General features: G+C 43.3%; 1 protein-coding gene across 1 annotated transcript in view; it reads left to right on the top strand.

The window, feature by feature from the left end:
- LOC127581886 (receptor-type tyrosine-protein phosphatase U-like) overlaps positions 1–27,068 on the top strand; it is a 128,779-nt gene that overhangs the window by 27,770 nt on the left and 73,941 nt on the right. Inside the window, exons 3-4 of the mRNA XM_052036714.1 lie at positions 1,401–1,672; positions 12,674–12,755. Of these exons, the coding sequence (XP_051892674.1) occupies positions 1,401–1,672; positions 12,674–12,755 (354 nt within the window). The remainder of the gene's footprint in view (positions 1–1,400; positions 1,673–12,673; positions 12,756–27,068) is intronic.

The following is a 27,068-nucleotide window of genomic DNA, read 5'->3' as shown; positions in this document are numbered from 1 at the left end:
TTTCTTGCACTCCATTTCACATACTGGGGCCCCAACTCCCGTGCTCCATTTCACACACTGGTTTCCTGGCTCTCATGCTCCTTCTGCCACATCAAGTTCCCGATTCCTTTGCTCATGATTTCCTTTGATTCCCATGCTCCTTCTAACACACTGAATTCTATATTTCCGCACTTCCTCTAACAGACCTGGGGTACGGGCTTGTGTACTCCCTCTGGCACACTGGGGCCCCAATTCTATTTCCCAGGCTCCCTTTAAATTTACCTGGTTTTCCGGAAAATTCATGTTACTGTGTAACATCTACATTAAAATGAACTAAAATTATGTTGGAGTATTAATAATATTGAAATATCTCAAATGGCTTTTGTGGTATGACTAATAACATTTGAAGGTAGCAGAAATGACTATTCTCCCAATATTGTCAGACTGTTTGAGGCCCATGTCCAATCTACCATGGAAGGTTCCTGTTTGATATTTCAATTTTGATTTTGTTCATGTGGTAAATGCTGATAAATTGATCAATAGTCCCAACCTGCACCTTATAATTCCTTTCCTGTATTTAGCTTCCTGCCCTGATGTGTAATCTAAAATCATAGGAGTGGGGACTGCAGGAAATAGCTTGAAAACTTAATGCAGGGTTTTGACCGGAAGTGTCAACTATCCCTTTGCCTCAACAGGTGCTGCCTGACCCACTGAGTTCCTCCTGCAGTTTGTTTTTTGTTCCAGATTCCACCATCTGTAATCTCTTGTGCCTCAGCTTGAAAATTTAATTATCTTTTTTAATAAGATCACTTTCTCATCACAAATATTTAAAAATCTTTTCTCATTGCTTGCAAGCAAATACAGTATAGGAAAACTTGAAGTTATATTGATTCTTTTCGCTTCAGAGCACTTTGCATGTACTAAGCTACTATATTCCTTGCAAGACAATATATCTTCAATTGGATGGGAAAAGAATTTGACTTGATTTGTACATATAATTATTACTCTGGGTGACAATGTGACTAGCCATTGCATATCATTGTGCCAGTAGTGCCAAGAGACAATGCTTGTCGAAGAGTTGTAATTTACCAATGGTTGTATATGGTTTGTACAGTTCAATCTGAGTTTTAACAAATCTGGTAGATTTTCAAGACTGTTTAGGTTTTTATTCAGCTTTTTGCCAAACCGTTCCATTGAGACTCTGCATAAATGAATTATATCCTGAGAATGAACTAAATCGCTCATTTAACATGTGATTTTATTAATTAAATTGTTCTTAAGTTCTGTTAGGGCATGAATTAATTGGCGCAAGGTACTTCAATGCAACAGTTACTGTGATTGCACCATTGTAAGAATTATGTTCTGGTTTACTAATTAAGGAATTGTCCTTTTTTTTCCTCTCTCAAATTATTTATTTTTAGGCTCCTATGTGATGGTGAACTCTTCAGAACATTCTGCAGGAAGGAAAGCTCGCCTCATCATCCCGCCTTTCAGCGAAAATGAGACTCACTGCATCCAGTTCAATTATTTCCTCTATAGTAGAGATGGGCACAACCCAGGGTCACTTAACGTCTACATAAAGTCCAACTTGGGGGCAACTGGTAGTCCAGTTTGGAACGTAACTGGATTTCGTGGGCAACAATGGCTTCATGCTGAGCTTTCAGTTGGTATCTTTTGGCCAGATGAATATCAGGTATGAAGGTTGATTGCTTCATTGAAGGAAGAAAATCAGTTGTTGTGTCAGAACAGTAATCCTTGAGTAATTCTGACAAAAGTTTGAGTATTTCAATTCTGCAGGAATTTTTGGAGTGTTCTTATAGTTCAACTTGGTCAGGGAAACAATTGGGTTATGAGATTAAATCAGATTACAATGCCCCCTTAAATATTCCAGACTGTGTTGAATATCCTCTATAATTTATTCTACTTCTCTCCTTTTAAACTTTGAATGATTCCTCTTTATTTTTTATTAAAACAATGAATTCTTGTGCAGGGAATTAAATATTTTTTGCTGGTGCAAAGGTTAAGTACTTCCTTCTCTTGGACGTTGGAACTGATACAAAGCTTCTTCTGCTACACTCATATACAGTTTACCTCTGCATTACAGCAGTTCAGTAATGGAAATTCACTCTTACGGAATTCACAAATCCCTACCAAAAAATTTGAGGTATGGAATAAAAATTCAGTTTTAAGAAACTTAGGTGAAAAGAGTAAATACAAAATGTCTAAGCTGGTTTACCAAGGAAATGATCCAAGCAGCCAGTGAATTTCGTTGTCTTTTTCTATTAGACAGTAATTTGGAGTGTTGGATTAGACTTCAAGTACAACTTTAAAAACAAGTGCACTAGTTACTTTCACAAGTTATTTTGCTAATACATTTCAGGTTTTAATTAGGGAGACAAATTTTCTTTTGTACTTACATTTTCTCCTTGGAGAGGATCCTGTCCTTACAATTCCTTGATTTCCTCTTGGAGCTATCAGTGGGTTTGTGTCTTGCCCAAAATATTGCAATGGGATGAAAATAACTGGTGTTTAATGATGCAAATAGAACACTGGCAATCAGGGTTATTTAGGTAGCAGAGGAAGTATATAATCCTTAAAAAGCCACTTTACAGTTAATCTCTTGTAGATTACAACAACCAGGAGGGAGCTTGGAGTCATAAAGTAATACAGCATGGAAACAGGCCCTACAGCCCAACTCGTCCATGCCAACCATGGTGCCCACCAAGCTAGTCCCATTTGCCTGCATTTGGCCCATATCCCTCTAATCCCCTCCTATCCATGTACTTATCCAAATGTTATTATTGTACCTGTCTCAACCACTTCCCCGGTAGCTCATTCCATATATGCACCACCCTCTGTGTGAAGAATTTGCCCCTCAGATCCCTTTTAAATCTTTCACCTCTCACCTTAAACAGATGCCCTCTAGTTTTTAGTTTCCCTTCTCTGGGAAAAAGACTGTGCATTCACCCTATCTATACCCACCATGATTTTATACACTCTATAAGATCACCCCTCAATAGAACCACAGAACAGTACAGGCCCTTCGGCCCACCACGTTGTGCCGACCTTTAAACCTCGCTGAAGACTTTCTAACCTCTTCCTCCCACATATCCCCCTATTTTAAATTCCTCCAAATGCTTATCTAACAATCTCTTGAACTTGACCAGTGTACCTGCCTCCACCACTACCCCAGGCAGCGCATTCCATGCACCAACCACTCTCTGGGTGAAAAACCTCCCTCTGATGTCTCCCTTGAACTTCCTACCCATTACTTTAAAGCCAAGCCCTCTTGTATTGAGCATTGGTGCCCTGGGAAAGGGGTGCTGGCTGTCTACTCTGTCTATTCCCCTTAATATTTTGTACACTTCTATCATGTCTCCTCTCATCCTCTTCCTCTCCAAAGAGTAAAGCCCTAGCTCCCTTAGTCTCACCTCATAATCCTTACTCTCCAAACCAGGCAGCATCCTGGTAAATATCCTCTGCACCCTCTCCAATGCCTCCACATCCTTCCTATAATGAAGCGACCAGAACTGTACACAGTACTCCAAGTTTGCTCTAACCGGAGTTTTGTAGAGCTGCATCATTACCTCGCGGCTCTTAAACTCAATCCCCTGACTTATGAAAACTAACATCCCATAAGCTTTCTTAACTACCCTATCCACCTGTGAGGCAACTTTCAGTGATCTGTGGATATGAACCCCTAGATCCCTCTGCTCCTCCACACTACCCAGAATCCTGCCATTAACCTTGTACTTTGCCTTGGAGTTTGTCCTTCCAAAGTGTACCACCTCACACTTCTCTGGATTGAACTCTATCTGCCACTTCTCAGCCCAGCTCTGCATCCTATCAATATCCATCTGCAATCTCCTACAGTCCTCTACATTATCCACAATACCTCTGACCTTTGTGTCGTCTGCAAACTTGCTAACCACCCTTCTACCCCCTCATCCAAGTCATTAATAAATATCACGAAAAGTAGCGGTCCCAGAACTGACCCTTGTGGGACTCCACTAGTCACAGCCCTCCAATCTGAATGCACCACCTCCACCACAATCCTCTGCTTTCTACAGGCAAGCCAATTTTGAATCAACTCGCTGAAGCGTCCCTGGATCCCATGCCCTCTGACCTTCTGAAGAAGCCTACCATGTGAAACCTTGTCAAACGCCTTACTAAAATCCATGTAGACCACATCTACTGCACTACCCTCATCAATCTGTCTGGTCACCTCCTCAAAGAATCCTAACAGGCTTGTGAGACATGATCTGCCCTTCACAAAGCCATGCTGGCTGTCCCTCATCAGTCCATGATTCTCTAAATGCTCATAGATCCTATCTCTAGAATCCTTTCCAACAGCTTGCCACCACAGACGTAAGGCTCACTGGTCTATAATCCCCTGGACTATCCCTACTATCTTTTTTGAATAAGGGGACAACATTTGCCACCCTCCAATCCTCCGGTACTATTCCCGTGGACAATGAGGACTCAAAGATCCTAGCCAACGGTTCAGCAATCTCCTCCCTCACCTCACGGAGCAGCCTGGGGAATATCCGGTCAATCCCCAGGGACTTATCTGTCCTAATATTTTCTAACAACTCCAACACATTCTCTCTCTTGATATCTAAATGCTCTAGAACATTAACCTTACCAGCACTGTCCTCTGCATCATCAAGGTCCCTCTCCTTGGTGAATACTGAAGAGAAGTATTCATTGAGAACCTCTCCCACCTCCACAGCTTCCAGGCACATCCTCCCACATTTGTCTCTAATCGGTCCTACCTTTACTCTCGTCATCCTTCTGTTCTTCACGTACATGAAAAAAGCCTTGGGATTTTCCTTAACCCTACTCGCCAAGGCCTTTTCATGTCCCCTTCTTGCTCTCCTCAGCCCCTTCTTAAGTTCCTTCCTTGCTGCCCTATATTCCTCACGAGCCCTTTCTGATCCTTGCTGCCTACATCTTATGTATGCTGCCTTCTTCCTAACTAATTGTTCCACCTGTCTTGTCACCCATGGTTCCTTCACCCTGCCGTTCTTTCTCTGCCTCACTGGTACAAATTTATCCCTAACATCCTGCAAGAGATCCCTGAACAACGACCACATCTCCATAGTACATTTCCCTTCAAAAATGTCATCCCAGTTTACACTCTCAAGTTCTAGCCTTATAGCCTCATAATTTGCCCTTCCCCAATTAAATATCTTCCCGTCTTCTTTGCTCCTATCCTTGTCCATGACAATGCTAAAGGTTAGGAAGCGGTGGTCACTGTCCCACAAATGCTCACCCACCGAGAGATCTGACCCAGTTCATTACTTAATACTAGATCTAATATGGCGTTCCCTCTAGCCAGCCTGTCAACATACTGTGACAGGAATCCGTCCTGTACACACTGAATAAACTCCGCCCCATCTACACCTTTGGTACTAAGCAGGTGCCAATCAATATTTGGGAAGTTGAAGTCTCCCATGATAACAACCCTGTTATTCTTGCACCTTTCCAAAATCTGCCTCCCAATCTGCTCCTCAGTATCCCTACTGCTACCGGGGGGTCTATAGAGTACTCCAAGTAAGTAACTGCTCCTTTCTTCTTCCTAACTTCCACCCATACTGACTCTAGAGAGGATCCTTCTACATTATCCACCCTTTCTGCAGCTGTAATAGTATCCCTGACCAGTAGAGCCACCCCTCCTCCTCTTCTGCCCCCCTCCCTATCCAGGAATCCAGGAATATTCAATATCCATTCCTGCCCTGGTGACATCCAAGTCTCTGCAAGAGCCACTATATCATAGTACCATGTGCTTATCCAAGCTCTTAGTTCATCACTCTTATTCTTGATACTTCTTGCATTTAAGTAATTGCACTTTAGCCCATCCACCTTTCTACTTTTATACCCTGTACTCTGCTTCTCCTTCCTCAAAGCTTCTCTACTTGTTAGATCTGTCTTTTCCCCATCCACTTCTTCCTCTGATGTACCCCTCTGGTTCCCATCCCCCTCACAAACCTGAAGAACCCTAGCAAACCTGCCTGCAAGGATATTGGCCCCCCTCGGGTTCAGGTGTAATCCGTCCTCTCTGTACAGGTCCCACCTTCCCCAGAAGAGATCCCAATGATCCACAAATCTAAAACCTTCCCTCCTGCACTAACTCCTCAGCCATGCATTCATCTGCCATCTCCTATTCTTGCCTGCACTATCACGTGGCACTGGCAGCAATCCTGAGATTGCTACCCTTGAGGTCCTGTTCTTCAGCCTTCTGCCTAGCTCCCTAAACTCACTTTTCAGGACCTCATCCCTCTTCCTACCTATGTCGTTGGTACCAACATGTACCACGACTTCTGGCTATTCTCCCTCCCACTCAAGAATCCTGTGGATCTGATCGGAGACATCCCGGACCCTGGCACCTGGGAGGCAACATACTATCCAGGATTCATGCTCACTTCCACAGAACCTCCTATCTGTTTCCCTGTCTATCGAGTCCCCTATCACTACTGCCCTCCTCTTCTCCTCCCTTCCCTTCTGAGCAGCAGGACCAGTCCCAATGCCAGAGACCTGGCTACTGCTGCTTGATCCCTGCAGGTCATCCCCCTCAACAGCTTCCAACGCGGAAAACCTGTTACGGGGAACAGCCTCTGGAGTCCTCATCGCTATCTGCCTGTTCGTTTTCTTTTTCCTTTTCTCTCTCCTGACAGTCACCCTGCTATCCGCTTACTGAACCCTAGAAGTACCTGCTCTAAGGGGGGTGACTGTCTCCCGATGCACAGTATCTACATAACTCTCTCCCCCCCAATGCTCTGCAGTGTTTGAAGCTGCGACTCCAGCTCATCAATTGTGAAAAGAAGTTCCTCCAGCCTCTAGCACTTACTGCAGAAGTGGTCACTGTGCACCACAGCAGGGTCCACTAGTTCTCATATCATGCAGCTGCAGCACATCACCATGTCTTCCATCTGAAACTATTCTTTCCCAACTTAGCTGTATTCTACTTAAAAGTTATAACAATAAAGGTAAGTCTTGCCTTTACTTACCAGCTACTCACCCACTTCGCCCCTTTACGCCTAAGCCCATTGAGCCAAAGCCCAGTCACTCTGCTCCCTCTCACTCCTCCTATGTTCCAAGGAATAAAGTCCTAGCCTGCCCAACCTCTCCCTGTAACTCAGGCCTTCGAGTCCTATCAGCATCCTGGTAAATATTCCCTGCACTCTTTCCAGTTTAATGATATTTATACAGATCAATTCATTACACAGTGCATTTGAGATAGTACAAGGTAAAACAATAACAGAATGCTGAATAAAGTGTAACAGCTGCAGAGAAAGTGCAGTGTAGGTAGAAAATAAGGTGCAAGGTCATAACGAGGTAGATGGTGATGTCAAGAGTCCATCTTACCTTGCTAGGGAACCATTCAATAGTTTATAACAGTGGGGTAGAATCTGTCCTTGAGCCTGGTGATATGTGCTTTCAGGCTTTTGTATCTTCTGCCGATGGGAGAGGGGAGAAGAGAGAATGTCGGGGTGGGTGGGATCTTTGATTATGCTGTCTGCTTTATTGAGGCAGCACGAAGTATAGACAGAGTTGGTGGAGGGGAAGCTGGTTTCCGTGATATGCTGAGCTGTGTCCACAACTCTCTTTAGTTTCTTGCAGTCATGAGCAGAGCAGCTGTCATACCAAGCCGTGATGCATCCAGATAGGATGCTTTCTGTGGTGCATTGATAAAAATTGATATAGGTCAGTGGGGACATGCCAAATTTCTTTGGCCTCCTGAGAAAATAATGGATTAATGGGACATGTAACTGCAGGCGAATGTAACACCTGCACCACTTCCCCTACTACCATCCAGGACATAAGCAGTCTTCTCAGGTGAAGCAACATTTCACTTGCATTTCTTCCAGTTTTGTGTACTGCATTCAGCGTTCACAGTATGTTTGCACTGGAGAAACAAAATGCACATTATAATAATCTAGTCCAATGCAAACTTGAGGAATCAGCACCTCGTATTCCATCTGGGCACATTGTAGCCTTCTGAATTCAGTATTGAATTCTCCCACTTTAGGTACCTAGATTTCTCTGTCTGTTTCAGAACGGACCATATCTGCTGTAAGTCATCTATTCATATTGGCTAGTTTTTTTTTCTCTCTGTTAGTGCAGCCTGATCTGCTGGATGTGTCCCACAGCCTTGTTAACACAGAAGCATAATCACCCTCTGACTGCCCCATTAATCTATTTGACTGGATGATTCATTCTCCACAGCAACTCTGGCCTCACCCTATCACAGATATTCCCTTTGTTCTAATCATCCCTCCTGCCACCTTCTCTGCAACTTAAGCTATCTTTTTTAAAAACCTTTCCCATTTTCTTATAAAAGGACGTCAACTTGAAATGTTAGCTCTATTTCTCTTTCTGCAGAGGCTGCCTGACCTGCTAATGTTTCCAATATTTTCTATCTTTATTGCACAGAGCAGAAATCTGTGAAAGGAAATCACCATAATTTATGAAAGAAAAATCTTGTATCTATGAAGTGCAAGGCTTTAGAAATTTTGAGGTATGGATAAACAGAGAGTAGGCATTTTTCTAGTTGGCACGATGTAACCTATGAAATGCCATGGAGATTGCTGCTGGGACCTCAGCATTTTACAATTTATGTGATTGACTTCAATGAAGGCACTGAAGGTACGGTTGCTGAATTTACTGATGATGTAAAGATAGGAAAGAACACGAGAACACAAGGATGGTACACAGTGATATGGATGGTCAAGGTAGTGGGTGAAGGTCTGTCAAATAGAGTACGAAATGGAAAAATATGAAAGTGCCCATTTTGTTAGAAAACATATAAAAGCATATTATCTAAATAGTGAGAAATGACAAAGATCTGAGATGCAGAAGCACCTGGGTATTCTTCACAAAAGGTTAGTGTTTAGGTTCTGCAAGTAATTAGGAAAGCAAACAGAATACTAGCAATATTTCAAGGGGAATTGAATGCAAAGATAAACGGGTTATGTTTCGGTTATATCAGGGTAATGCTGTGACCATAACTGGGGTATTGTGTAATGTTGGCCTCCTTATTTAACTAAAGATGTGTTGGAAACACTTTAGAACAGGTTTACTGGAATGTTACCTGCAATGGATAGGTTGTCTCATGAGGAAAATTTGGCAGGCTCCACAAAGATTAGAGAGAGAAGCAGTCTGATTGAAACATCTCAGACCCTGAGGGGCTTCACAAGGTGGATGTGGAGAGAATACTTCCTCTTAAGGTGGAACCTAGGATTGTGCATCACTGTTTAAAAGTAAGGGGTCACCCATTTAATGGAGTTGATTAATTTTTTTTTCTCTGAGGGTTGAGTCTTTGGAACTCTCGTCCTCAAAGCTGATGGAAACAGAACTTAAAGCAAAGGTAGATGCATACTTGATAAGTCGGGGGGCTGAAGGTTTACCAGGGATGAATGGGAAAGAGAGTTGAGGTCACAATCAGATCAGCCATGATCTTAAGTCACAGTGCAGGTTTGAGGGGCCAAGTGGTCTACTTCAGCTCTTAGTTTTGTAATTCAATATAAAGAATGAGAGTACAAGTATTCCAATGATTTAATTTTTAAAAAGTAAGTGGGAACAGTGGGGTGCAGTTACTGAACTAGTAATCCAAAGGCCTGGGACTAACAATCCAAAAGCCTGAGTTCAGATCCCACACCAGGGGAACTGTGTAATTTAAATTTAGTTAATAATCTGAATTTGGAAAAACAAAATTACCAACTGGTATCAGATGAGCAAGATGATGTTCTGGTTCTGGGAAATTAAGTTGGTTAAGTGGAATAAATGTCACTGAAGGACATTTAAAGAACATTGATTGCAGTGGGGTAAGGTTTGGGTTAGCTATGAAGAAGGACAAAGAACAGTCTAAGGTGCTCCAGTTTCCTCCCACATTCCAAAGATGTACGGGTTAGGAAGTTGTGGGCATGCTATGTTGGTGCCAGAAGCATGGCGACACTTGCAGGCTGCCCCCGGAACACTCTACTCAAAAGATGTGTTTCGATGTACGTGTGATTAATAAAGATGCCTTATCTTATCTCTGAGCAGACTCTTTGAAGGAAGCCAGTCAAAGTGGCTTGCAAAACAGACTTAGTCCAAATAAATTGGAATCAAAGACTTCCAGGTAATTGAACATTGGATGACCTTTAAAGCAGCGATGTTTCAGGCACAATCTAGGTTCATTCTGCCCTGGAGAAAATTTAGGGCAAGTTGGATGACATGAGATTGAAGAAGTGAGTGAAATGAAGTAGATAAAAGGGCAATAACTCAAGTGTTTTTTGTATAGAATCATAACCATGAATCTTCTCAGCACCTTCTCTAAAGCCGTGACATTCCTCCTGAACTGTGGTGTCCACATTTGACCATGATACTCCAGTGTGTTTCAGAAAGGTTTCACATAACCTTCTTGTTTTTTTTTTACTCTACTTCTTCATTAATAAAGGCAAGGCTTCTATTTGCCCTTTATAATAGCTTTGCACTCTCACCTTCAAAAAGATGTGTATTCTCAATCTTAGGGCTTTCTATTTTTGTACCTACTTAAAATTAAGTGCCTAGAAATTCAATGATGAAATGATTTATAGGCCAAACATGGGCAAACAGGACTAGCTCAGATAGGCATTTTGGTTGGCATGGGCAAGTTGGGCTGAAGGGCCTGTTTCTGTTCTGTATAACTCTATGGCTTTGGCCCAACTGGTCCATGCCAACCAAGATGCCCATCCAGGCTGTCCCATTTGCCAGCATTTGGCCTATAACCTTCTAAACCTTTCCTATCCATGTACCTGTCCAACTATCTTTTAAAAGTTGTTGTACCTGCTTCAACCACTTGCTCTGGCAGCTCATTCCACATAATACCACCCTCTGTGTAAAGAAATTGCCCCTCTAGTTTCTATTAAATCTCTCCCCTCTCACCTTAAACCTATGCCCTCTAGTTCTTGATTCCCCAACCCTAGGAAGAAGACAGAGTGTAATGCAGCAAAATGGTGCCCTCTGAAAACATGCTTCTTTTGTGATTAAACAATGATTTGTGTATTTGAAAAATGACCCATATTTCTACTGGCACAGTTCTAAATGAATGTTGTACAAAACCCAATTTCATTCCATGTCTTTCCTGCATGTCAAAATGAGTGATGTGCAATAGATTGCAGAGATCAGACATTGATAAAACTTTTGGATAATCTGATTATAAACTCAATCCTACTTTCCCACCCTCCTAACTTTAGGCTCCCCAATAATCCAAAAATTTATCTGTCTCAACCTCAAATAATTTAAATAACTCATCCTTTATGGGGTAGAAAATTCCTAAAATTCATAACTCTCTGAGTGGGGAAAAAAATCTTCTTTGTCTTTATCTTAAATCGGTGACCCTTTATACTAAAACTCCGCCCCATAGTTGTAGAATTTAGAACCTCTTCAGTTTAAGATGTAGCTGCCAAGGTGAAGTAAAGGGAACTGGAAATGCATAAGAACAGATGAAAAACACGATGATGCTGGAGGAACTCAACAGGCCAGGCAGCATCCATGGAGAAATGGATCTACTGTTCTTTGTTTCTCTTGCCTAAGAACCAAAACTGGATGAATTCAGAGTTTGTTGAGCTGAAGGTGCTTAGGTGGATTGGAAGGGAATTTTATTTAGTTATGGTACATTAAAAGAAACTCTTCAGGACCAAAATGAAATATTGTTGTAGAAAGATAGCTACCTGTTAACTTAATATTTTCTTAATTTTCAAACTATTTGCTTTCAGTGTAAAAACACATTGCCTACAAATTGTTCTGTACACTTTTTTTAGTGCTGCATAATGGAAAGTTGATCTTATTTGGTTGAAATATAAAAACATACCTTTTTATTGAGAAGAGCACTGAATTCAGCCAGGTATTTCTAGTCATCATGGAACCTGATGCATGTTATGCATTTTGACATACAGGATGAACATGGACTGATGTTGGATCTGGTACAACATTCATTTAGAACTGCGCTAGGAGAATTTGGGTAATTTTTCAACCACATGAATCATTGTTCAATCACAACAAAAGCATGTTTTCAGGTGCTGCATTTTGTTGCATAGCATGATTTAAAGGGTCACTTGCAAAATCACTTGAACAAACATCTGGTCATCTTTGTATTGCTGTTTGCAGAATCATGCTGTACACAAATTGACTAACAGGTTCTGCACATTACAATAGTAATTGCACTTCAAAAAGTACAGTGGAATATCTTGAGGCCATGAAGGTAGCTATAGAAATTCAATATTTTTATACGTAGTCTTGAAACTCACCACTTTTTGAATTGAGTGGGAGTGGATCTTCGTTGCTTCTGATGGTCAGTATACTGCAGAATGAGATTTCAGAGAAATAAAAATGTATTATGTTAATCTATTAAAGGTAGGAATATTGGTCAAGAAAGTAGTTCCCCAAGTTGCTCTCCAATTTTCAAGCAAAGATTGCTGAAACAAATCCAGTGTCACTCTCCTAAAGACACTTCTGATAATTGCAGGGATAAAGATTAATAAATAATTTATTTAGACTAATTGTTGGTATTAATTATTAGCAGTAAATGATTGCCACTAACTTGCTGATTTAAGATAGCTACAGAATTCATCAGCTTTCCATTTGCTAATTTCTATTCTTACCTATTTGACTGTCACCAAAAATAAATTTTATTATTGACTTTAAAGGGTTCTTTGATTCTCCTTAACAGGTCATTTTCGAAGTAGTGGTTTCCACAGAACGAAGAGGTTGCATTGGAATTGACAATATATTGACAATGAATTTCCCCTGCTGTAAGTAGACAATCTTTTGCATCTTTTACTATTGAAAATAGCATTAAGTTCTTACAATGATGTAGGAAAGTCTTGGGAAAAGTGTGGAAAGAGTTTTTAATCAGTCATTGGTTTATTATTGTCACTTGTACCAAGGTACAGTGAAAAACTTGCCTTGCATACGGTTTGTACAGATCAATTTATTACACAGTGCATTGAGGTAGTACAGGGTAAAAACAATAACAGAATACAGAGTCACAGCTACAGGGAAGTGCACTGCAGGTAGACAATAAAGTGCAAGGTCATAAGATAGATTGTGGGGTCAAAAGTTTTGAATTGAATTTTGAATTCCAGAAATGATAATGGAGGCCATAACTTTTAAAAGACACTTGGATAGATACCAGAAAAGAGAGAGAACAATTGGAAAAGTCTGGGGGTGCATGTTTAATTATTGAACTCCTTCAAAGAGGTGCATAGAAAAATGGTCTCCATCTATGCTGTACGATTCTGTCATTTTGTTTTTTGAAAAGCATCTCAAGAACTAGGCTGATGGATTCATTTGATAGCCTAACTATATGTTTCATAAGATTAATTTTAGCAGTGCCTCATGACTGTAATGTAAACCTTGTATTTTGTTTCCATTGATCCACACACCTCTGATAGTGCAAATCACTTCTTGAAGTGGAAAGTCCATGGGAAAAAAAGTAGAAACATTGATCAATGTGAAAGATCTTACTATTGATTTTCTGCAAGTAGGGCAATTCAAACTCTTCTGCCAGCAACTGAGAAATGACTAAAGATATATAAAGAGAAATGTCGGAAGTACTCAGCAGGTAAGGTAGCATCTGTGGGGAGAGAAACAAAGTTCTGATTCTGTTTTTAAGTGGAAATGTTAGCTCAGTTGCTCTCTCTCCACAAATGCTGCCAGGTCTGCTAAGTATTTTCAGCATTTTCTACAATTATAATTTTACATTTAAACGTTGAAGTCAGATAATTCCATCTGGCGTGGCAGAGTGCATCACTACGATACTTGCTCCTTGTTTATAGATTGCACATTGGGTTGTTATGTTTTCCATTATCTGTGATTGTCTTAATCACAAATTGGAGAAATACTTGATCTCCATTCTTACATCTGCCATCAATATCTCCCATGACTTTTGGCGATGCAGTGTACAGATGATCATAACCATCGAAGGAGATCAAAGTCACGAATCTACATAAAATCTTTGTCAAGGTGCTTGCATGTGACTAATATTCCTAGCTTCTTCAGGTTGGAAATTACCTGGCAATTATTGATAGGGTCCTGGTGAATGAGCAGGTCTGATTTTCCTCATTCCACTTTACAGAGCGTTGTAACATCAAGGACGCCAAAAGATGGTGCAGCCATGCTTTCCTGCTTTAGTAGCCAGGGTGTTGGTGGATGTAAGTGTTGCAGTACTATGTCAATTTACAGCAATGAGTTGGACATGGGCAAGACAGTTGTGGCTGAAACTGGCCCATAGAGAGGCAAAGCACTCAGATAATGAGTGCATAAGGGTCTGATATAGTCATAGTATCATGCAGCTTGCCAGGTCTGTGTAAACTATCAATTTCCCATCTAAGTATTCCCATTTACCAGCACTTAATCAGTAGCCTTCTCTGTCTTTGCGATTCAAATGCTTATCTAGATGTTTTTAAACTATTGTCCAAGTACCTGCATGTATCACCCACACAGGCAATGCATTCCAGATTTCAACCACTCTCTGCATGGAAAAAATTCCTCTTCAGATACCCTCTAAATTCCCCCCCCCCCCCCCCCCCCCCCCCCCCCCCCCTTATCTTCAACTTATATCCTCTAGCTTTTGACACCTTTGTTATGGGGAAAAGAGGAAGGTACAACTTACTGCCTGAGTGGGTGGTGCAAGTGGGTATTGGCACAACATTTAAAAGTATCTTATATTCCATGCCCTGGTTTTAAAAAAAAGCAAGTAAGCTGTATGCTTTTTCACTACTTTATCTATCTGTGCTGTCATGATCAGGGACTCAGGTACTAGTACACAGGGTTCCTCTATTTCTCAATACTCCCTTGGGCCATACCATTCATTGTCTTATCTTATTAGTTCTTCCAAAGTGCATCACCTTGTACCTACAATGATTAAATTTCACTTGCCATTGCTCTGCCCATTTTGCTAACTAATCAATACCTTCCTGTAACTTAAGACTATCCTACTCACTATCAACATCACCACCGATTTTTGTGTCATCTGCAAACTTCCTAATCGTACCTTCTACATTCAACAAAATATTCTGCAATATTTGACATTTAAGAAGGACCAGGAAAAAGGGGTAGTGGAGCACTATTAATAAGTGAAGAGATTAGTAAAATGATAAAAAATGAACTTGGCTTGACAGATCATGATGTAGAAATAATAATTAATTAGGGTTGAGGTAAGAAGTAGCAAAGAGCTGAAAGCAAAGAGCAGAAGTTATTTGTAGGCTACCAAATAATAGTTATAATTTTGACTATGGTATAAGTCAGGAAATTAGTGGTGTGTGTGTGATGGTCGTAATACAGTTATCATGGGATAGTTTAATCTACAAATAGACTAGACAAATCAAGTTTGCTGTTTATAAGGAGAAAAAAGAATTCATGAAATGCATTGGGGATGATTTTCTGGATTAATATATTGAGGAACTAACCAGGAAAAGGCTACTTTTAATTGTATTTCGTGGAATGAAAAGGGTTGATTGATAATCTTGTTGTTGAGAAGCTTTTGGGGAAGGATGACCAGATGGTAGAATTTAAATTCAAGTTTGAAAGTGAAATAGCATAACTAGTCTTAAATCTGAACAAATGTTACTATGAAAGTATGAAAGGAGAGTTGGGTGTGGTAGATTGGAAGAATACTTTGAAAGGTATGACCTTGGCAGGAAATGGTTAGTATTTATAAAAGAGTCATAGCACAATACAGGATATAGCTGCAATATTGTCTCTCAGCTCCTAAACTCAATTCCATGATTGATGAAGGACAATACACCATATACCTTCTTAACACAGTCAACCTGTGCAGCTGCTTTGAGCGTCCTATGGACTCGGACCCCAAGATCCCTCTGATCCTCCACACTGCCAAGAGTCCTACATTAATACTATATTCTGTCATCATATTTGATCTACCAAAATGAACCACTTCACACTTATCTGGGTTGAACTCCATCTGCCACTTCTCAGCCCAGTTTTGCATCCTATGTCTCGCTGTAACCTCTGACAGCCCTCCACACTATCCACAACACCTCCAACCTTCGTGTCATCATAAACTTATTAACCATGCCTCCACTTCCTCAGCCAGGTCATTTATAAAAAATCACGAAGAGTAAGGGTCCCAGAACAGATCCCTGAAGCATACCACTGGTCACTGACCTCCATGCAGAATATGACCCGTCAACAACCACTCTTTGCTTCTGTGGGCAAGCCAGTCCTGGATCCACAAAGCAATGTCCCCTTGGATCCCATGCCTCCTTACTTTCTCAATAAGCCTTGCATGGGGTACCTTATCAAATGCCTTGCTGAAATCCATTTACACTACACCTACTGCTCTTCCTTTGTTAATGTGTTCAGTCACATCCTAAAAAAATTCATTCAGGCTTGTAAGGCAGGACCTGCCCTTGGACAAAGCCATGCTGACTATTCCTAATCATATTATACCTCTCCAAATGTTCATGAATCCTGCCTCTCTGGATCTTCTCCATCAACTTACCAACCACTGAAGTAAGACTCACTGGTCTACTATTTCCTGGACTATCTCTACTCCCTTTCTTGAACAAAGGAACAACATCTGCAACCCTCCAATCCTCCAGAACCTCTCCCGTCCCCATTGATGATGCAAAGATCATCACCAGAGGCTCAGTAATCTCCTCCCTTGCCTCCCACAGAAGTCTGGGGTACATGTCATCTGGTCCCGGCGACTTATCCAACTTGATGCTTTCCAAAAGCTCCAGCATATCCTCTTTCTTAATATCTACATGCTCAAGCTTTTCAGCCTGCTGCAAGTCATCACTACAATCACCAAGATCCTTTTCCATAGTGAATACTGAAGTAAAGTATTCATTAAGTACCTCTGCCATTTTGCCATTTCCTCCGGATCCACACACACTTTCCCACTGTTGCACTTCACGGGTCCTATTTTCTCACATCTCATCCTCTTGCTCTTCACATACCTGTAGAATGCCTTGGGGTTTTCCTTAATCTTGCCCACCAAGGGCTTCTCATAGCCCCTTCTGGCTCTCCTAATGTCCTTCTTAAACTCCTTCCTGTTAGCCTTATAATCTTCCAGATCTCCCTGAACCTTTTGTAAGCTTTTCTTCTTGACTAGATTTATTATAGCCTTTGTACACCACGGTTCCTGTGCACTACCATGACTTCCCTGTCTCATTGGAATGTACCTACACAGAACTCCACACAAATATCGCCTGAACATTTGCCACATTTCTTCCATACTTCTCCCTGAGAACATCTGTTCCCAATTTAAGCTTCCAATTTCCTGCCTGAGAGCCTCGTAATTCCCTTTACTCCAATTAAATGCTTTTCTAACTTGTCTGTTCCTGTCTCCTTCCAATGCTTTTGTAAAGGAGATAGTGATCATAATTCTATCTCCAAAATGCTCTCCCACTGAGAGATCTAACACCTGACCAGGTTCGTTTCCCAATACCAGATCAAGTACAGTCTCTCCCCTTGTAGGCTTATCCACATATTGTGTCATGAAACCTTCCTGAACACAAACTCCACCCCATCCAGACCCCTTGCTCTAGGGAGATGCTAATCTATATCTGGAAAATTAAAATCTCCCATCACGACAACTCTGTTATTATCACACCTTTCCAGGATCTGTTTCCCTATCTGCTCCTCAATATCCCTGTTACTATTGGGCGGCCTATAAAAAATACCCAGTAAAGTTACTGACCCCTTCCTGTTCCTAACCTCCACCCACAGAGACTCCGTAGACAATCCCTCCATGACACCCACCTCTTCTGCAGCTGTGACACCATCTCTGATCAACAGTGCCACGCCCCCACCTCTTTTGCCTCCCTCCCTGTTCTTTCTGAAACATCTAAAACCCGGCACTTGAAGTAACCATTCCAGTCCCTGAGCCATCCAAGTCTCCGTAATGGCCACCACATCATAGCTCCAAGTACTGATCCACGCTCTAAGCTCATCCGTTTTGTTCACAATACTCCTTGTATTAAAATAGACACATCTCAAACCATCAGTCTTAGCGCATCCCTTCTCTATCACCTGCCTAACCTCCCTCTCGCACTGTCTACGAGCTTTCTCTATTTGAGAGCTAACCGCCTCTTCCCCAGTCTCTTCAGTTTGGTTCCCACCCCCAACAATTCTAGTTATGGGGAAAAGATTTTACTATCCAACCTTTCCATGCACCTCATATACCTCTATCAAGTCACCCCTTAACTAAAATGCCCTATCCCAGGCCACATCTCCTCTGCGCCCACTACAATGCAATCGTGTCCTTCCTAGAGTATGACTAGCAGAACTGTACACAGCTACATGGGAATGGGATATTACACCCATTACAGAAACATGGCTAAGGGAAGGACAGAACTAGCAGCTTATTGTTCCAGAGTACAGGTGCTTTAAGTGGGATAGAGGAGGAGGAAAGAGAAGAGTGGTGTTGCATTTTTAATTAAGGGGAATGCCACAACAGTAAGAGGTGAAATTACTGAAGGATCATCCAGTGAGGCTATATAGGTGGAGCTGAGAATAAGAAGGGGATGATCACCTTGTTGGGGCTGTACTATAGGCCTCCTAATAATCAATGGAAACTAGAAGAACAAATATGCAGGGAGCTTGTGGAGAGTTGCAAGAATAATAGGGTTGTCATAATAGGGGATTTTAACTTTCCTAACATAGACTGGGACTGCCATACCATCAAGGGCTTAGATAGGGTGGAATTTATTAAGTGCAATCAGGAAAGTTTCCTTGGGCAATATATAGAGGGCCCTACCAGGGAGGGGGCAAAACTCAGCCTATTCTTGGGTAATAGGGCAGGGCAGGTGACTGAGGTGGGAGTAGGGGAGCACTTTGGGACCAGTGACCATAGTTCTATTAGTTTTAAACTAGTTATGGAAAGGGACAGAACACATCCACAGGTTCAAGTTCTAAATTGGGGGAAGGCAAATTTTGACAGTATGAGACAGGATTGGAGTAGGTTATTTGAGGGCAAAGGGACCACAGGCAAGTGGGAGGCTTTTAAAGGTGAGACAGTGAGAGCTCAAGTTCTGCATGTTCCTGTTAGAGTGAAGGACAAGGCTGGTAGGAGTAGGGAGCCCTGGATAATGAGAGATATTGAGGCCCTGGGCAGGAAAAAGGGTGCGGTGTGGGTCAGGTACAAGCTGGGATCAGGCAAATCCCCAGAGTATAGGGGATGCAGGAGCATACTCAAGAAGGAAATCAGGAGGGCAATAACGGGGGCATGAGATAGCTTTAGCAGACAAGATTAAAGGAGAACCCAAAGAGATTTTAAGTATATTAAGGGAAAAAGAGCAACTAGAGAGAGAACAGGACCTCTTAGAGACCAAAGGGGACACCATTGTGTGGAGCCGCAGGTGATGGGCAAGGTCCTTAATAAATATTTCTCCTCTGTGTTTACCGTGGAGAAAGACATGAAAACATCAGGACTAGGAAAGGTAAATGGTGAGGTCTTGGGAATAGTCTGGATTACAGTGGAGGTGGTGCTGGATGTCTTAGAAGGTATGAAGGTAGACAAATCTCTAGGGTCTCACCAGGTGTATCCAAGAACACTGTGGGAGGCTGAAGAAGAAATTGCAGGAACCTGGGCTGAGATATTTGCATCACCGTCAGCCACGGGTGAAGTGCCGGTAGACTGGAGGGTAGCAAATGTTGTGCGTTTACTTAAGGGAGGCAAAGAAAAACCTGGGAAGTATAGACCAGCAAGTCTAACATCTGTGGTAGGCAAGTTACTGGAGAGGATTCTGAGGGATAAGGTATACGTACATGTACAAAGACAAAGGTTGATTACAGGAAGTCAGCATGGCTTTGTGTGTGGGAGATCACGTCTTGCAAACTTGATTGAGCTTTTTTGATGATGTGGCCAAGAAAGCGATGAGGGCAGGGCAGCAGACGTGGATTACATGGACTTCAGTAAAGCCTTTGATAAGGTTTTACATGGTAGGCTGCTCTGGAATATTAGATCACATGGAATCCAGGGAGAGCTGGCTAATTGGATACACAATTGGCTTGATGCTAGAAAGCAGATGGTGATGGTAGAAGGTTATTTCTTGGACTGGAGGCCTGTGACTAGTGGTGCGCCTCAGGGGTCGTTGCTGGGCCCTTTGTTGTTTGTTATCTATATCAACAATTTGGATGAGGATGCACAAGGAATAGTTAGTAATTTTACAGATGACACTAAAATAGGTGGTATAGTGGACAATGAAGAAGGATATCAAAAATTACAGGAGGATCTTGATCAGCTGAGTAACTGGGCCAAGGAACGGCAAATGGAGTTTATCAGAATCAGGTTTATTATCACTGACATACATCGTGAAATTTGTTGTTTTGTGGCAGCAGTACTGTGCAAGACATAAGGATGCAAAAATTATTAAAAGTTACAAAAATAAATATATAGTGCAAAAGAGGAATAACAAGGTAGTGTTCATGGACTGTTCAGAAATCTGATGGTGGAGGGGAAGAAGCTGTTCCTGAAATGTTGAGTGTGGTTGTTCAGGCTCCTGTACCTCCTCCCCAGTGGTAGTAACATGAAGAGGACATGCTTCAGGTGGTGAGGGTCCTTAATGATGGATGCCACCTTCTTGAGGTACCGCTCTTGAAGATGTCCTCGATGGTGGGGAGGGTTGTGTCCGTGATGGAGCTGGCTGAGTCTACAACCCTCTGCAGCCTCTTGTGATCCTGCACGTTGGAGCCTCCACACCAGGCAGTGATGCAACCATCAGAATGCTCTCCACTGTAGAAATTTGCAAGAGTCTTTGGTGACATACCAAATCTCCTCAAACTCCTGATGAAGTACAGCTGCTCGTGTGCCTTCTTTGTGATTGCATCAATGTGTTGGGCTGTTATGAGAAAGGTTCTTTTGGTATCTTAAAGATAAAGGTATCTGGACACACAGTCTTTGTACTTTAAAAGGAGGATTTTATTTACAAAGACGGACGCGGGAACAGAATGTGAAGGAACAAATGCACCCTCACACATTCACACTAGGGTGATTGCAAAATGTGGGGGGAGTCACAACAGGGGTGAAGTGCTCTCTCTCTCTCTCTCTCTCTCTCGCTCTCTCACACACACACACACACACACACACACACACACACAACGAACTAGTACAAATACATTGTCTGGACCCCCTGAATCGGGACAAATAATGGCTCTACGCTACTGGGAATCTACTCGGGACACTCCTGAACCCCTGTGGAAGTGCACCCTCTCACCTGTGGTCTCGACCCCAGCAGCAATCAGAAAAGAGAAAGAGAGCCCACGTGTACCATTTTTTATAGGGCTGTAGCAGGGTGGAGCCCGCTCAGGTGAAACAACCCAATGATTCAGGGTCAAGAACAAAGGTGGGTTGCGAGCCAATCTTCAGGTGTGCTCTTTAATGGGTGGGGTGGAGCCAGACCCTTGATTGACAGTGGTGTAGCTTCCGACCTGATAGGCAATGCTATCATCTGACCATGGGGGTCAGTAGTGTTATCACTGTCATCTGACCCCTGGACTTTCATACTACATGGGCCCAAGATAGATTCTCTGAGATGTTGACGCCCAGGAACTTGAAACTACTTACCCTTTCCACCGCAGACCCCTCAATGAAGACTGGTGTGTGTTCTCCCAACTTTCCCTTCCTCATCCCCTCATACAAATTGACCTAGATGTAGAGGAGATGTCAGGGGTAAGTTTTTCACTCAGAGTGGTGTGTGTAGAATGGGCTGCCGACAACGGTGGTGGAGGTGGATATGATAGGGTCTTTTAAGAGACTTTTGGATAGGTACATGGAGCTTAGAAAAATAGAGAGCTATGGGTAAGCCTAGTAATTTCTAAGGTAGGGACATGTTTGGCACAGCTTTGTGGGCTGAAGGCCCTGTATTGTGCCGTAGATTTTCTATGTTTCTATAACAGAGGAGTTGAAAAAAAGGACATAGGTTTAGGATAAGAGGGAAGACATTTAGAGAATATCTGAGGAGGATTCTTTTTCATCCAGAGGGTGGTTGGAATTTGGAATGCACTGGTGTTGGTACTCTCACAACATTTAATAATTATCTAGATGAGCACTTGAATTGCCAAGGAATAGAAGACTATGGATCTAGTCTGGTAAATGGGATTTGTGTAAATGGGTACTTGATGATCAGCATTGACATAGTAGGCTGAAAGGCCTGTTTCTGTATTGTGTGACACTATGACTCCATGATGTGAGGATTTACATGCTGGAGTGTTGAAAGAGGTGGCTTTTGAGATGGTGGATACTCATGGTTCTCATCTTCCGTGGTTCTGTAGATTCTGAAATTGTCCCTGTGAACTGTAAGATAGCAAATGTAACCCTGCAATTTAAGAAAGGAGAGGGAAAGAAAACATGAACTGCTAGCATCATGTCAGTGATAGGGAAGATACTGGAATCTATAAGAAGGAATATAATAACAGAATATCTTGAAAGCAATAATAAGATTGAGCAGAGTCAATGGAAATTTATGAAAGTCATGTTTGACTAATCTCATGTTAGGTCACTGAGTTTATTATGTGTACAAGTACGATGAGGTCAAGTACAATGAAAAACTTGCAGCAGCATCACAGGCACGTGGGTACAGACAATATATAGAATAAAAATTATACATAAATTATACAAGATGGTGAAGAGAGAGGGGGAAAAAAGGACTGCAAAAACAAGACAGTGCAAAAGAAAAGACACAGTCGGTGCCAAGTCCATAGTAATGCAAGAGTGCTTTTCTCTGGACTGGCCAGTGGAATATAATAAGAGGGAATAGGTGGTTGTGGTGTATTTGAATTTTTAGAGACTTTTGGTAAGGTCCCATGCAGGAGGTTCATCAACAAGGTTAGAACTTGTGGAAGTGGGGGCAGCATGCTGATGTACATTGAGAATTGGTTATTTGACAGAAATCAAAGTGTGAAGATAAGTGGATTGGTCTTCAGGAGTCTAGCTGTTTCTCATGGTGTTCTGCAGGAATCAGTGCTTGGATCCCAGTTATTCACAATCTATCTCAACAATTTGTATGAGGGGATGAGGTATCATATCTTCAAGTTGTTAGTCACGAAACTTTGTGGAATTTGAGTACAAATGTAAAGAGGATTCAGGGAGCTACAGACAAATTGAGTGAATAGACAAGAACATGGCAGATGGAATATAAAGTGGGGAAAAATATGAGATTGTCCACTTTGGTACACATTACAGCAGAAAAGCAGAGTATTTTTCAAATGGTAAGAGACTGAATAGTGTTAATGTTCAAAGGGAAATAGGTGTCCATGTACACAAGTCATTGAAGGCCAACACACAGGTGTTTAAAGTTGAATTTATTATCATGCACAACTACATGTCTGCACAGGTGCAATGACAAACTTACTTGCAGCAGCATCATAAGCACATAGCATCACATAAGCAGCATTCTCAAGAAAAACATAAATTAACCCAAAATTATACACAATTTTTACAAGAACACATTAGAACAAAAAAAACAAAGTCCATTTTAATGCAAAGTGATCAAAGTGGTCATAGTGTTGCTAAACTGTAGGGGTTATGTTCGTGCCAGTTGGTTCAAAAACTGAATGGCTGAAGGGAAGTAGCTGTTCTTGAAGCTGGTGGTGTGGGACTTACAGGTGCAGTCGGTAGTTTGGAGATCAAATGATATATTACAAAAGGATTTGAATTCAGGTGTAAGGAAGCCTTATTTTCCTTTCTCCACCATCCCCTCCCTTCTCCCCTGTCCCATCCCCCCCCCCCCCCCCCACCCCAACCCACCATCCACCACCTTTTGCCTCAAATCCTGATTTACTTCCCTGCAACCTCCCAACAGATCCCCCCTCCCGCCCCCCCCAAACTTCTCCCCACACCCCCCACTCGTTGTAACTGCCTGCAGCCAACTCACCCGCTCACCGGGCACGTTGTTGGGATGCGCGGGCCAGATGTGTGGGGATTGAACCTGGTGTCCCGGGGGGGGGGGGGTTGTTGGGCTGAAGGTTTGGGGATATGTGACATAGGGGTCGTTTGGCACTCAAATTGTGCGCTGATCCCTCTCTCCCCATGTCTGGACCGTGGCTTTCCGTGCATCGGCCGTCCGAGGTGCTGTCCTGGATTGCTTCCGGAATGCTGTGCTGTCTCCTCCACCTCCCCCTCTTCCCCCTCTCCTCTGTCCCCCTCCCCCCCTCCTGCCCTCCCCCAGTGTATTATGCCTAAACAAGGGAGACTACAACAGGATGCGGGAGGAGTTGGCTGGGACTGGGAACACAGGCTATATGGTGGGACAGTTGAGGAACAGTTGGAAGACTTTCAAAGAGATTTTTCATGGTGCTCGACAAAAGCTTGGAGTATTGTGTTCACACACTTGGAGTATTGTGGAGTATTATGTTCAGTCCTGGTCGCCTCATTATAGGAAGGACATGGAAGCTTTAGAGAGGGTGCAGAGGAGATTTACCAAGATGCCGCCTGGATTGGAGAGCATGTCTTATGAGGATAGGTTGAAAGAGCTAGGGCTTTTCTCTTTGGAGAGAAGGAGAATGAGAGGTGACTTGATAGAGGTGTACAAGATGATAAGAGGCATAGATCGAGTGGACAGTCAGAGACTTTTTCCCAGGGCGACAATGGCTAACACAAGGGGACATGGTTTTAAGGTGATTGGAGGAAGGTATAAGGGGGATGTCAGGGGTAAGTTTTTTTACACAGGGTGGTGGGTGCGTTGAATGCACTGCTGGCAGAGGTTGTGGGGGCAGATACATTAGGAACATTTAAGAGACTCTTGATAGACACATGAATGATAGAAAAATAGGGGGCTATGTGGGAGGGACGGGTTAGATAGATCTTAGAGCAGGATAAAATGTCGGCACAACATTGTGAGCCAAAGGGCCTGTACTGTGCTGTAATGTTCTATGTTCTAAAATAAACTTTATTCATCATAAAAAACTATATGCAGTACAACAATAAAACAATGCAAACCTTTACATACATTCGTGTATGGATCAATCATTAGTGTTACCTTTTTATAAAGAACCACAGCACCAATGCCACTGGTGTGGCTCCCTGGGGTGATACCCCAATCCCATATTAACGATAGTTAAGGGGCTTCCTCACCTGACCCTGACCCTGCCCCTGCTTCTCCTGTGGCAGAAGAACCCTAAGCTGTAGTCCTTCCCCACTGAGCCCTTGCGTTGGGTGCACCCAGCTTCAGTGCATTCCTCAGCACGTACTCCTGCAGCCTGGAACGTGCAGTTGGCAGCATTCCCCTATGGACATCTCGCAGTGCTGGGAGACCAACAAGTTTCAGGCAGACCAAAGGGCGTCTTTCACAGAGTTGAGGACCTTCCAGCAGCAGTTGATGTCCGTCTCTGTGTGTGTCCCTGGGAACAGCCCGTAGATCAGACAATCCTCTGTTACACAGCTGCTGGGGATGAAACGTGACAAGGATGCTTGCATCTTTCGCCACACTCTCCTCGCAAACCCACAGCCTGCAAAGAGGCAACCGTCTCATCCCCAGTGCAGTCCTTCCAGGGGCAGCGCGCGTTGCAACTGATGTTTTGACTATGCAGGAAGGATCTGACTGGGAGGGCCCCTCTCACCGCCAGCCAAGCAAGGTCTTGGTGCTTGTTGGTGAGCTCTGGCGATGAGGCATTCTGCCAGATGGTCTCGACAGTCTGCTCAGGGAACTACCCCACAGTATCCATTGAGTCCTTCTCCTGCAGTATTTGCAGGATGTTCCATGCTGACCACTGCCTGATGGACTTGTGGTCAAAGGTGTTGGTCTGGAAGAACTTTTTCACAAAGGACAGGTAGTGCGGCAACGTCCAGCTGACTGGGACGTTGCGTGGCAACAGAGCTAGGCCCATCCTTTGCAACACCGGGGACAGGTAGTACCTCAGCACGTAGTGACACTTGGTGCCCACATACTCTGGTTCCATGCACAGCCTGATGCAGCCACAGATGAAGGTGGTCATCAGGATGAGGGCGACATTGGGGACACTTTTGCCCCCATCGTCCAGGGACTTGTGCGTGGTGACCTGTTGGACCCGCTCCATCTTGGATCCCCAGTTGAACCGGAAGATGGCATGGCTGATTCCCAAGCCAGAGGAGCGAGGAACAGGCCATACCTGCGCCAAGTATAGCAGCCCTGAGAGCACCTCACACCTGATGACCAAGTTCTTCTCAGTTATTGAGAGGAACCACTGTTCCCACAGTCCTACTTTCCACTTCACCATCCCAATCTGCTCCCACCAATTTTTGTTGCACGCCCCAGCCCCGCCGAACCAGATCCCCAGCACTTTCAGGTAGTCAGGCCTGACGGCGAAGGGGACGTTGGATTGGTCAGGCCATTTGCTAAAGAGCATGGCCTCACTCTTCACCCAGTTAACTCTGGCCCCTGATGCCAACTCAAACTGGTCGCAGATGCTGGTCAATCTGCGAACTGACCTTGGGTCTGAGCAGAAGACAGCGACGTCTTCCATGTACATGGAGGTTTTCACCTGGGTGCCCCCAGTGCCTGTCAACGTCACCCCTCTGATGCTCTCATCCTTCCTGATGGATTCGGCAAAGGGTTCTATGCAGCACACAAACAAGACAGGGGAGAGAGGGCAGCCCTGCCTGCCTGACTCCAGACTTAATGGGGAAGCTGTCTGTTTCCCACCTATTGATTTGGACTGAGCTACTGATGTCCGTGTAGAGCAGTTGGATCCAATTCCTGATTCCCTCCCCAAAGCCCATTTTGGAGAGCACGTCCAACATGTACGTATGTGATATCCTGTCGAAGGCCTTCTCCTGCTCCAAGCTGACCAGGCAGGTGTCCACCCCTCTGTCCTGCATGTAGGCGATCGTGTCCCTGAGCAGCATGAGGCTGTCAAAGGTCTTCCTGCCAGGTACAGCACAGGTTTGGTCTGGGTGGATCACCTATCCCAGAGCAGACTTGACCCTGTTGGCGATGGCCTTGGACAGGATCTTATAGTCCACATTCAACAGTGAGATGGGTCTCCAATTTCTGATGTCCGCCATCTCCCCTTTCTGCTTGTAGATGAGGCAAATGGTGCCCTTACTCATGTGACATGCTGCCAGACAGAAGCATAGCGTTGTACACTTCCAGCAGGTCCGGGCCCATCCAGTCCCACAG

Source organism: Pristis pectinata, chromosome 22 (genome assembly GCF_009764475.1).
Source record: "Pristis pectinata isolate sPriPec2 chromosome 22, sPriPec2.1.pri, whole genome shotgun sequence".
In the NCBI taxonomy this organism is placed as follows: Eukaryota; Metazoa; Chordata; class Chondrichthyes; order Rhinopristiformes; family Pristidae; genus Pristis; species Pristis pectinata.
Note: the sequence above shows the minus strand (reverse complement) of the source record. Positions and strands in the feature narration are given on the sequence as shown.